The following is a 12923-nucleotide window of genomic DNA, read 5'->3' on the forward strand; positions in this document are numbered from 1 at the left end:
AAGACCCAATGCCATATATATAGACAGAGATAGTATGTGATGACACTTTGTAATGCATACGTCACCCCATTAAGATAAGAGGTCATTCATTTCAGCCCCCTTTAATATCAAAAACAAGCCTAGTGTTATCTTTGGTAATTGTGAACATGCCCATAATTATACTTTTACCAATGCCAGTAAAGCCAGTAATACATTTGTCTGCAATAGATGTGTTATCTATTCCCTTAGGAAACTGACAATAAAAATAATTCAAGAGTAATTATCTGGCTTTCACATTTTAAAGATGAGAACACATCCTGGTGTGCTATTCATTAATAAGGTGGATACATTATATAATTGTATTTTATCTTTTTTAAAAAGGCATTCATGGTCCCACTGACAGCATATATACATCTCCTATGAATTTTTGGATACCAGTGAATGTTTTCCAGGTTCTACCTTAAAAGAAAATCACGTATGGACTTTTGATTATCCATGGTACTGGGAAGTAATTGAAATTCATAGATTAAACACATGTTTCAATCGAACCATTAGCTCAAACTTCTTCCTCACATAACATGTCCTCTGGCTGATTTGTGTTTCACCATCCCTTCCCAGGACTCCAACTACCCAGAGCTTATGCTAAGGAGCAATGGAAAGGAAAAATAAATAGACAAAGCAGGCAGTAGGAGGAAGACAATAGGGGTAAAAAAACAAGACATGGATAAACTGCAAGCTCAGTAATTGGCTGGAGTAAAATGAGCACTTTCAATCAGCTCTTTCAGGAAACAAAACGACTGCATAATTGTCTAAAATCGCAGTCTGACAACCTGAAAACCACTGCACCTCTATTTAATTTACATTCCAGGAAAACTCAGTCAAAGATCCAATTACAATGAATTACCTTGGATGGAATTTGAATACTATATATGCTCATTGCACTTTCCAATTAGTAGTCAACAAGCATGTTATTTTTACCCCAGAAATAATTCGTCTAATAACAGCTTCCCATTTGGTGCACCAATAGTTCTGGTTGGTACTGGAGGGGGAGCAAGACACAAATCTGAACCATTTAGGAGTTTCTCTAAACACGTTTTAGGAAGCCCTACCCTTAAAGCCTATATGCCATGCACAATACCAACCTTATGGTCATTCGCCTTGTAATCGTTGAACCGAGGCTGGCCGCCTGCCAAGGTGTAGGCATTACCCTCTCTAAACACACTGATCCTCTGAGCAGTCAGCTTAGGGGAGCACAGCTGGGGCCTGGGGACTTCCCCAGACCCATAAACACCATCCATTGGTTCAAGAGACTCTTGCAGAAAACTGTGAGGGTATTCCTCCTTTGGTGACTGTAATTCCTGCCCATCCTCAAAGACCTGCTTCAATACTCGACCGCTGTAGGAGGAGGAGATTTTAAATCGTACTTTCCGGGGTTTGCCATCACTCTTCTGATTCAGCTTTTTCTCAAGGTCCTCCATCAGCAGAAAGTTGACCCTGTGGTCTCCAGCCTTCCGTGCAGCCGGTGAAACTTGGGCCTCTGAGAAAAAGGCATTTTATTTTCTCTCCTCCTGCATATAATTAATTCAAGTTGTTGCTGGGGTATGGTCAGTTTACAGCAACTGACACCCATACATTAAATATTGATAGACCCTCATGAAAAGGCAGGTGATTCTGGTTTGATGGAGTGGATGGAATATAAGACAAGATTGATTCTTCTCATAATCCCAAGCTCACCATGACTTCACCCCAACTCTAGCTTTTCTTAACCTGAGGATGAAGTTTATTTAGACCGAACATGTGCCAATTCAATAAGGATCAGACACTCAATTAGTTAACAAGTGTCTTCTTATTGTTAGCAATGACAATTAAAATCTAGTGAGCATTTCATAAGTGCCACAGATTGTTACATGCATTATTTTATTTCATCCTCACAATAACCCTACAAAGAAAATCTTATCTTTGTTTTACAGAGGGGAAAGTGAGGCTTAGAGCAACTTGTCATTTATCTTCATCATTTGTCTGCTCTATTACACCTAAGTAAGTGACAGAGCAGGGATTTGAACCCAGATCTATCTGACTCCAAAACCCAAGATCAGCCCACATAACCAGAAGTTTTCCAGTTCTGGTTCTAGAAGAGGGAATGAGGTCCTAGATATAGTGGAGGTTCTTGGGGGCTGCTGCTAAGAACAGGAGAAGGCCGAGGGTCCTGGATTCTGGGCCTTCTCCCCCTACTCTAACCAGAGCAGCTCCACTTGGTATGTATTTTATATTTAAGATTTCATTTGCAAGCACAGCACAAGTCCCCACTGCCTGTTGGACTTCGTAAATGCCCCACACTGAACTAGTGGCTAGGGTGAATAGTACAGAAGCATGTGATCTGGGCCTGAGAACAGTTCTACAATCCCATACAGACCTAACACAGGTGAAATAATAACCTCATGCTTAGAGAGCAAATTGCCCACAGCTGAATCCCAAAAGAGCCACTCTGGGAAGGAAGTGGCCTCTAAGGAGACAACGATGGAAGAAGATTTGTAAAAAAAAGGGCCTTTGGGCTGGGTAGGAAAGGGTAGGTTGGATGTGAGGAGCTGAAAGTGGAGTAAAGCCTTTCTCCCTGTCTTTGCTACCAGCATCACCATTTACTGAGTTGCCCAAATTGACCCCTCCTGTTCCCCTACAGCATTCACTTGGATTCTTTTTTTTTTTTTTTTTTTTTTTTTTTTTTTTGTTGAGACGGAGTCTCGCTCTGTTGCCAGGCTGGAGTGCAGTGGCACGATCTCGGCTCACTGCAACCTCCGCCTCCTGAGTTCGAGCAATTCTCCTGCCTCAGCCACCCAAGTAGCTGGGACTACAGGCGCACGCCACCATGCCCAGCTAATTTTTGTATTTTTAGTAGAGGTGGGGTTTCACCATGTTGGCCAGGATGGTCTCGATCTCTTGACCTCGTGATCCACCCTCCTCAGCCTCCCAAAGTGCTGGGATTACAGGCATGAGCCACCATGCCCAGCCCATTCACATGGATTCTTTCACCACCTCCTTCTTTCATCCACCCCTATCACCCTGGCCCTAGGTCAAACCCTCATCACTTCGATTTTTAAAGTTGCAGCTGTCTCCCAAGGACTTACCTACTCACCCCCAATTCCATTCTCCATATTGATGTGAGAGCGATAGTCCAAAACAACAAGTCCGCAGGTGTCAGTCTCCTGCTGAAAAATCTTTTCCAGTGGATCAGGGCATAAGTCTTAACTGTTCCATGTGACAGGCAAAGCCCCTCAAAAACCAGCCTCACCTTCCTTCCTTTCCAGCCTTGCCCTCTGTCACTCTTCTAAGGGCTGCCTGGGATTGGTGTTCCAGTTACGCCAACAAGCTTACCCATTTCTCAAACCCACAAGTTTCTGTCTCTTATCCAGTACTCTTTCCTGATTTAGAGTGTCAAACTTCCATTCCTCCTTCAAGTCACACCTCAAATGTCGCTGCTTCCGGGTAGCCTTCCCACCTGCCCCAGGGAGAGTGCCATGGGACTTTCGGACATACCGCCATTCAGGTGCTTCTCACTTTCCCTTGCCCTTCCTATCTTTCCCTCCATTCAACTGTGAACAGTCAGAAGCTGTCCTTACCGTCTCTCTACTCCTAGTGTTTATCAAAGTGCCCAGTACATAATAGAACTCGATAATTGTTGAATGAATGACTTCAAGCGAGAGAAACCAAATACACAAAGCTTTTCGAAAAGGAGTTCAGCATATTTTGTGTAGAATAGTGAAGAGGGGACTGGCACGGTGGCTCACGCCTGTAATCCCAGCACTTTGGAGGGCCAAGGCAGGTGGATCACGAGGTCAAGAGATCAAGACCATCCTGGCCAACGTGGTGAAACCCCATCTCTACTAAAAATACAAAAATTAGCTGGGCGTGGTGGCAGGCACCTATAGTCCCAGCTACTCAGGAGGCTGGGGCAGGAGAATCACTTGAAATGGGGAGGCAGAGGTTGCAGTGAGCCAAGATTGCACCACTGCACTCCAGCCTGGTGACAGAGCGAGACTCCATCAAAAAAAAAAGAAAAAAAAAAAAAAAAAAAAAAAAGAATAGTGAAGAAGTAGGATCAGAAGATTTTTTTTTTAATCTACCTTTCTACTAAGGAGAGGTGTCTTTTTTTTTTAAATCTACCTTTCTACTAAGGAGAGGTGTCACGGTTGTAAATTCCCTGTGTAACTAGTGCAAGAAATAGGTGAGAGAGAAGAACTAGGGAAACAATGTTTAAAGAAAAAGAAAGATACACTTTTCATAACATTGTAACTCCCCCAGGATGCACATACCATCAATGAATTACAGGAGACTGAGACCTTGATCTCTCAGCCCTCATGGCAGCCAGGTGTCCCCCAGGACTACATTAGCCTTATTCATTTACTTCACCATATAGAACAATATCAAGCTGGGCATGGTGGCCCACATCTGTAATCCCAGCTACTCAGGAGGCTGAGGCATGAGGGTTGCTTGAGCCCAAGAGTTTGAGACCAGCCTGGGCAACAAAATGAGACTTTGTCTCTACAAAAAGTTTTTAAAAAATTATCTGGGCATGGTGGTGCGTGTCTGTAGTCCCAGCTACTCAAGAGGCTGAGGCAAGAGGATTGCTTGAGCCCAGGAGTTTGAGGCTAAAGTGAAGCTATAGTTATGCCACTGCACTCCAGCCTGGTTGACAGAGTGAGACCCTGTCTCTTAAAAAATTGTATATATATATATATATATATATATATATATATATATATATACACACACACACACACACACACACACACATATAAATGTAACAATTATTACTTCCCTTTTTTTTTTTTTTTTGAGACATGGTCTTGCTCTGTCGCCCAGGTTGGAGTGCAGTGGTGCAGCCTTAGCTCACTGCAACCTCCACCTCCTCGGCTCAAGAAATCCTCCCTCCTCAGCCTCCTGAGTAGCTGAGACCAAGGCATGCAACAATTATTTTCTATGTGTGCCATGCCATGAAAAAGATTGGGAACTCCTAACTAGAAGAATACTTCCTTCTATCTCTCCCAGGAAACAAATATTAATAAATAACCAACAGCCTATCTTCATCTAGAAAAACCAGTGAGCTGACTTCCACAACTGTCAAGTAAACATTTTCAATTGCCCCAAAATGAATGTCAGTAACAACAACAAAAACAAAGCTGGAGGTGAGTTTTCCAAGTAACATTTCTTCAACACTTTTTCATGCCATTTCCCATGTTCACAGACAGATTTTCAGTGAGCCAACCTAAAATCATGGGAAGTTTTGAAACAACCATGTTCATCTGAAAATTTTCAGATGTTGGTGTTTCCAGAATAGTCACAAATACACTTCAAGAAGAAGAACAAATTGATAAATCGAAAGCAATTTTGGCAGTGTTATCAAAAGCCTTAAAAATATTTATATACTTGAAACCTCCTAAGAAAGAAAATACTGTAGCTCCATATATCCAAAGAAATCATGGCAAAATACTAATATCAGTTGACTCTGGCAACTGGGTGGAGGATTTTGAGTGTTTTTTTTTTCTTTCCCAGTTTAATCATATTTTACTTGTCTGTGATAAGTTTGTCTTACTTTGATAAGCAATAATAAAATAAATGAAAAAAGATCCATTCCTTTCTACCCAATTATTTCTCTTCAGAAAATAATTTTAAAGAAAGAAAGATATTTATTTAAAGATACTCCCCAAAATATTATTCATACTGGGAAAAAGATTGAAAAAAACTTAAATGTTCAACAGTAGGAATGCCACAATATGAAAAATTATGTAGTCATTTTTAAAAGGTTAACAAAAAAAAAGGAGACACTTGTCCTTAGTAGAAAGGTAGATTAAAAAAAAAAAAAAACTTCTGATCCTACCTCTTCACTATTTTTTTTTTTTTTTTTTTTTTGAAACAGAGTCTCGCCCTGTTGCCAGGCTGGAATGCAATGCTGCAATCTTGGCTCACTGCAACCTCTGCCTCCCAGGTTCAAGTGATTCTCCTGCCTCATATGGAAATAATAAGAAAATAATATGGAAACAGGTTTATGATACAAATTAAGTAGGAAAAGGTATAACAGATTTTATGTTCTGTGACATAGAATTTATATTATAAAACTGTGTAGAAGAGATCTGTTCCAAGATGGCCGAATAGGAACAGCTCCAGTCTGTAGCTCCCAGCATGATTGACTCAGAAGACAGATGATTTCTGAATTTCCAACTGAGGTACCTGGTTCATCTCACTGGGACTGGTTGGACAGTGGGTGCAGCCCATGCAGGGCGAGCCAAAGCAGGGCACAGCATCGCCACACCTGGGAAGTGCAAGGGGTCAGGGGATTTCCCTTTTCCTAGCCAAGGAAGCCGTGACAGACTGTACCTGGAAAAATGGGACACTCCCACCTGAATACGGCACTTTTCCCAAGGTCTAAGCAACTGGCAGACAAGGAGATTCTCTCCCATGCCTGGCTCAGTGGGTCCCAAGCCCACGGAGCCTTGCTCGCTGCTAATGCAGCAGTCTGAGATCAAACTGCGAGGCAGCAGCCTGGCTGAGGGAGGGGCATCTGCCATTGCTGAGGCTTGAGTAGATAAACAAAGCCACCAAGAAGCTCGAACTGGGCAGAGCCCACCACAGCTCTGCACAGCCTACTGCCTCTATAGACTCCACCTCTGTGGGCAGGGCATAGCTGAACAAAAGGCAGCAGACATCTTCTGTAGACTTAATCGTCCCTGTCTGACAGCTCTGAAGAGAGCAGTGGTTCTCCCAGCATGGATGTTGAGCTCTGAGAATGGACAGACTGCCTCCTTAATTGGGTCCCTGACTCCCACGTAGCCTAAAGGGGAGACACTTCCCAGTAGGGGCCAACAGACACCTCATATAGGTGGGTGCCTCTCTGGGACGAAGCTTCCAGAGGAAGGATTAGGCAGCAATATTTGCTGTTCTGCAATCTGCTGTTCTGCAGCATCTACTGGTGATACCTAAGCAAACAGGGTCTGGAGTGGACCTCCAGCAAACTCCAACAGACCTGCAGCTGAGGGACCTGACAGTTAGAAGGAAAACTAACAAACAGGAACAGCACCAACATCAACAAAAAGGACGTCTACACCAAAACCCCATCTGTAGGTCACCAACATCAAATACCAAAGGTAGATAAAAACCACAAAGATGGGGAGAAACCAGAGCAGAAAAACTGAAAATTCTAAAAACCAGAGCGCTCTTCTCCTCCAAAGGATCACAGCTCCTCACCAGCAACAGAACAAAGCTGGACAGAGAATGACTTTAACGAGTTGACAGAAGTAGGCTTCAGAATGTTGGTAATAACAAACTTCTCCGAGCTAAAGGAGCATGCTCAAACCCATTACAAGGAAGATAAAAACCTTGAAAAAAAGGTTAGACGAATGGCTAACTAGAATAAACAGTGTAGAGAAGACCTTAAATGACCTGATGGTGCTGAAAACCATGGCATGAGAACTTCATGATGCATGCACAAGCTTCAATACCCGAATCGATCAAGTGGAAGAAAGGGTATCAGTGATGGAAGATCAAATGAATGAAATGAAGCAAGAAGACAAGGTTAGAGAAAAAAAGAGTAAAAAGAAATGAACAAAGCTTCCAAGAAATATGGGACTATGTGAAAAGACCAAATTGACATTTGATAGGTGTACCTGAAAGTGATGGGGAGAATGGAACCAAGTTGGAAAACACTCTGCAGGATATTATCCAGGAGAACTTCCCCAACCTAGCAAGGCAGGCCAACATTCAAATTCAGGAAATACAGAGAATACCACAAAGATACACCTAGAGAAGAGCAACCTCAAGACACATAATTGTCAGATTCACCAAGGTAGAAATAAAGGAAAGAATGGTAAGGGCAGCCAGAGAGATTGGACAGGTTACCCATAAAGGGAAGACCATCAGACTAACAGTGGATCTCTCAGCAGAAACCCTACAAGCCAGAAGAGAGTGGGGGCCAATATTCAACATTCTTAAAGAAAAGAATTTTCAACCCAGAATTTCATATCCAGCCAAACTAAGCTTCATAAGTGAAGGAGAAATAAAATCCTTTACAGACAAGCAAATGCTGAGAGATTTTGTCACCACCAGGCCTGCCCTAAAAGAGCTCCTGAAGGAAGTGCTAAACATGGAAAGGAACAACCGGTACCAGCCACTGCAAAACCATGCCAAATTGTAAAGATCATCAATGCTATGAAGAAACTGCATCAATTAACAGGCAAAATAACCAGCTAACATCATAATGACAGGATCAAATTCATACAAAACAATATTAACATTAAATGTAAATGGGCTAAATGCCCCAATTAAAACACACAGACTGGCAAATTGGATAAAGACTCAACACCCATCAGTGTGCTGTATTCAGGAAACCCACCTCACAGGCAGAGACACACATAGGCTCAAAATAAAGGGATGGAGGAAGATCTACCAAGCAAATGGAAAGCAAAAAAAAAGCAGGGGTTGCAATCTTAGTCTCTGATAAAATAGACTTTAAACAAACAAAGATCAAAAGAGACAAAGAAGGCCATTACATAATGGTAAAAGGATCAATTCAACAAGAAGAGCTAACTATCCTAAATATATATGCACCCAATACAGGAACACCCAGATTGATAAAGGAAGTCCTTAGAGACCTACAAAGAGACTTAGATTCCCACACAATAATAATGGGAGGCTTTAACACCCCACTGTCAATATTAGACAGATTAATGAGACAGAAGGTTAACAAGGATATCCAGGACTTGAACTCAGCTCTGCACCAAGCAGACATAAAAGACATCTACAGAACTCTCTACCCCAAATCAACAGAATATACATTCTTCTCAGCACCACATTGCACTTATTCTAAAATTGACCACATAAGGAAAGCACTCCTCAGCAAACATAAAAGAACAGAAATCACAAACTGTCTCTCAGACCACAGTGCAATCAAATTAGAACTCAGGATTAAGAAACTCACTCAAATCTGCACAACTGCATGGAAACTGAACAACCTGCTCCTGAATGACTACTGGGTACACAACGAAATGAAGGCAGAAATAAAGATGTTCTTTAAAACCAATGAGAACAAAGACACAACGTACCAGAATCTCTGGGACACATTTAAAGCAGAGGGAAATCTATAGCACTAAATGCCCACAAGAGAAATCAGGGAAGATCTAAAATCAACACCCTAACATCACAACTGAAAGAACTAGAGAAGAAAGAGCAAACAAATTCAAAAGCTAGCAGAAGGAAAGAAATAACTAAGATCAGAGCAGAACTGAGAGAGATAAAGACTCAAAAAAACCCTTCAAAAAAAATCAATGAATCCAGGAGCTGGTTTTTTGAAAAGATCAATAAAACTGATAGACCACTAGCAAGACTAATAAAGAAGAAAAGAGAGAAGAATCAAATAGATTCAATAAAAAATGATAAAGGGGATATCACCACCAATCCCACAGAAATACAAGCTACCATCAGAGAATACCATAAACACGTCTATGCAAATAAACTAGAAAATCTAGAAGAAATGGATAAATTCCCAGAAACATTCATCCTCTGAAGACTAAACTAGGAAGAAGTTGAATCCCTGAATAGACCAATAACAGGCTCTGAAATTGAGACAATAATTAACAGCCTACCGACCAAAAAAAGTCCAGGACCTGACAGATTCACAGACGAATACTATCAGAGGTACAAAGAGGAGCTGGTACCATTTCTTCTGAAACTATTCCAATCAATAAAAAAAGCGGGAATCCTCCCTAACTTTATGAGGCCAGCATCATCCTGATACAAAGCTTGGCAGAGACACAAGAAAAGAGAATTTTAGACCAATATCCCTGACAAACATCGGTGCGAACATCCTCAGTAACATACTGGCAAACCGAATCCAGCAGCACATCAAAAAGCTTATCCACCATGATCAAGTTGGCTTCATCCCTGGGATGCAAGACTGGTTCAACATATGCAAATCACTAAACTTAATCCACCACATAAACAGAACCAATGACAAAAGCCACATGATTATCTCAATGGATACAGAAAAGGCCTTCGACAAAATTCAACAACGCTTCATGCTAAAAACTCTCAATAAACTAGGTATCGATTGAATGTATCTCAAAATAATAAGAGCTAATTATGACAAAGCCACAGACAATATCATACTGAATGGGCAAAAACTGGAAGCATTCCCTTTGAAAACTGGCACAAGCCAAGAATGCCCTCTCTCACCACTCCTATTCAACATAATGTTGGAAGTTCTGGCCAGGGCAATCAGGCAAGAGAAAGAAATGAAGGGTATTCAATTAGGAAAAGAGGAAATCAAATTGTCCCTGTTTGCAGATGACATGAATGTATATTTAGAAAACCCCATCATCACAGCCCAAAATCTCCTTAAGCTGATGAGCAACTTCAGCAGTCTCAGGATACAAAATCAATGTGCAAAAATCACAAGCATTCCTATATACCAATAACAAACAAACAGAGAGCCAAATCATGAGTGAAATCCCATTCACTATTCCTACAAAGAGAATAAAATACCTAGAAATCTAACTTACAAGAGATGTGAAGGACCTCTTCAATGAGAAATACAAACCACTGCTCAATGAAATAAAAGAGGACACAAACAAATGGAAGAACATTCCATGCTCATGGATAGGAAGAATCAATATCATGAAATTGGCCATACTGCCCAAGGTAATTTATAGATTCAATGCCATACCCATCAAGCTAACAATGACTTTCTTCACAGAATTGGAAAAAACTATTTTAAAGTTCATATGGAACCAAAAAAGAGCCCACATTGTCAAGACAATCCTAAGCAAAAAGAACAAAACTGGAGGCATCATGCTACCTGACTTCAAACTATACTACAAGCCTACAGTAACCAAAACAGCATGGTACTGGTACCAAAACAGAGATATAGACCAATGGAACAGAACAGAGTCCTCAGAAATAACACCACACATCTACAACCATATGATCTTTGACAAACTTGACAAAAACAAGAAATGGGGAAAGGGTTCCCTATTTAATAAATGGTGCTGAGGAAACTGGCTAGCCATATGTAGAAAACTGAAACTGGATCCCTTCCTTACACCTTATACAAAAATTAATTCAAGATGGATTAAAGACTTAAATGTTAGACTTAAAACCATAAAAACCCTAGAAGAAAACCTAGGCAATACCATTCAGGACATAGGCATGGGCAAGGACTTCGTGTCTAAAACACCAAAAGCAATGACAACAAAAGCCAAAATAGACAAATGGGATCTAATTAAACTAAAGACCTCCTGCATGGCAAAAGAAACTACCATCAGAGTGAACAGGCAACCTACAGAATGGGAGGACATTTTTGCAATCTACCCATCTGACAAAGGGCTAATATCCAGAATCTACATAGAATTCAAACAAATTTACAAGAAAAAAACAAACAACCCCATCACAAAGTGGATGAAGGATATGAACAGACACTTCTTGAAAGAAGACATTTATGCAGCCAACAGACACATGAAAGAATGCTCATCATCACCGGTCATCAGAAAAATGCAAATCAAAACCACAATGAGATACCATCTCACACCAATTAGAATGGCAATCATTAAAAAGTCAGTTAACAACAGATGCTGGAGAGGATGTGGAGAAACAGTAACACTTTTATACTGTTGTTGGGAGTGTAAATTAGTTCAACCATTGTGGAAGACAGTGTGGCGATTCCTCAAGGATCTAGAACTAGAAATATCATTTGACCCAGCAATCCCATTACTGGGTATATACCCAAAGGATTATAAATCATGCTACCATAAAGACACATGCACACATATGTTTATTGCGGCACTATTCACAATAGCAAAGACTTGGAACCAACCCAAATGTCCCGCAATTATAGACGGGATTCAGAAAATGTGGCACATATACACCATGGAATACTATGCAGCCATAAAAAAGGACGAGTTCGTGTCTTTTGTAGGGACATGGATGAAGCTGGAAACCATCATTCTCAGCAAACTATCACAAAGACAGAAAACCAAACAACATATGTTCTCACTCATAGGTGGAAATTGAACAATGAGAATACTTGGACACAGGGTGGGGAACATCACACACCGGGTCCTGTTGTGGGGTGGGGGGAGTGGGTAGGGTTAGCATTAGGAGAGGTACCTAATGTAAATGACGAGTTGATGGGTGCAGCAAACCAACATGGCACATATATACCTATGTATCAAACCTGCATGTTGTGCACTTGTACCCTAGAACTTAAAGTATAATAAAAAACCTAATTTATTGAGAGTTTTTAGCATGAAGCATTGTTGAATTTTGTCATAGGCCTTTTCTGCATCTATTGAGATAATCATGTGGTTTTTGTCATTGGTTCTGTTTATATGCTGGATTACATTTATTGATTTGCATATATTGAACCAGCCTTGCATCCCAGGGATGAAGCCCACTTGATCATGGTGGATAAGCTTTTTGATGTGCTGCTGGATTCAGTTTGCCAGTATTTTATTGAGGATTTTTGCATCAATGTTCATCAAGGATATTGGTCTAAAATTCTCTTTTTTGGTTGTGTCTCTGCCCAGCTTTGGTATCAGGATGATGCTGGCCTCATAAAATGAGTTAGGGAGGATTCCCTCTTTTTCTATTGATTGGAATAGTTTCAGAAGGAATGGTACCAGTTCCTCCTTGTACCTCTGGTAGAATTTGGCTGTGAATCCATCTGGTCCTGGACTCTTTTTGGTTGGTAAGCTATTGATTATTGCCACAATTTCAGAACCTGTTATTGGTCTATTCATGGGACGTATCTCAAAATAATAAGAGCTATCTATGACAGACCCTCAGCCAATATCATACTGAATGGGCAAAAACTGGAAGCATTCCCTTTGAAAACTGGCACAAGACAGGGATGCCCTCTCTCACCACTCCTATTCAACATAGTGTTGGAAGTTCTGGTCAGAGCA

General features: G+C 40.9%; 1 protein-coding gene across 3 annotated transcripts in view; it reads right to left on the reverse strand.

Moving 5' to 3' along the window:
* Nucleotides 1-12923, reverse strand: part of GRXCR2 (glutaredoxin and cysteine rich domain containing 2) — an 83059-nt gene that overhangs the window by 11887 nt on the left and 58249 nt on the right. The window contains exon 2 of one of the 3 annotated variants that reach the window (XM_002816035.3): nucleotides 1122-1516. The exons of 1 other annotated variant lie outside the window; for it this stretch is intronic. In XM_002816035.3, coding sequence (XP_002816081.1) covers nucleotides 1122-1457 — 336 coding nt within the window. In that variant the 5' untranslated portion in view covers nucleotides 1458-1516. Of the gene's footprint in view, nucleotides 1-1121; nucleotides 1548-12923 lie in introns of those variants that run through there. One more of the 3 variants, XM_063724301.1, reaches the window with a different exon arrangement.

Source organism: Pongo abelii, chromosome 4 (genome assembly GCF_028885655.2).
Source record: "Pongo abelii isolate AG06213 chromosome 4, NHGRI_mPonAbe1-v2.0_pri, whole genome shotgun sequence".
NCBI lineage: Eukaryota > Metazoa > Chordata > Mammalia > Primates > Hominidae > Pongo > Pongo abelii.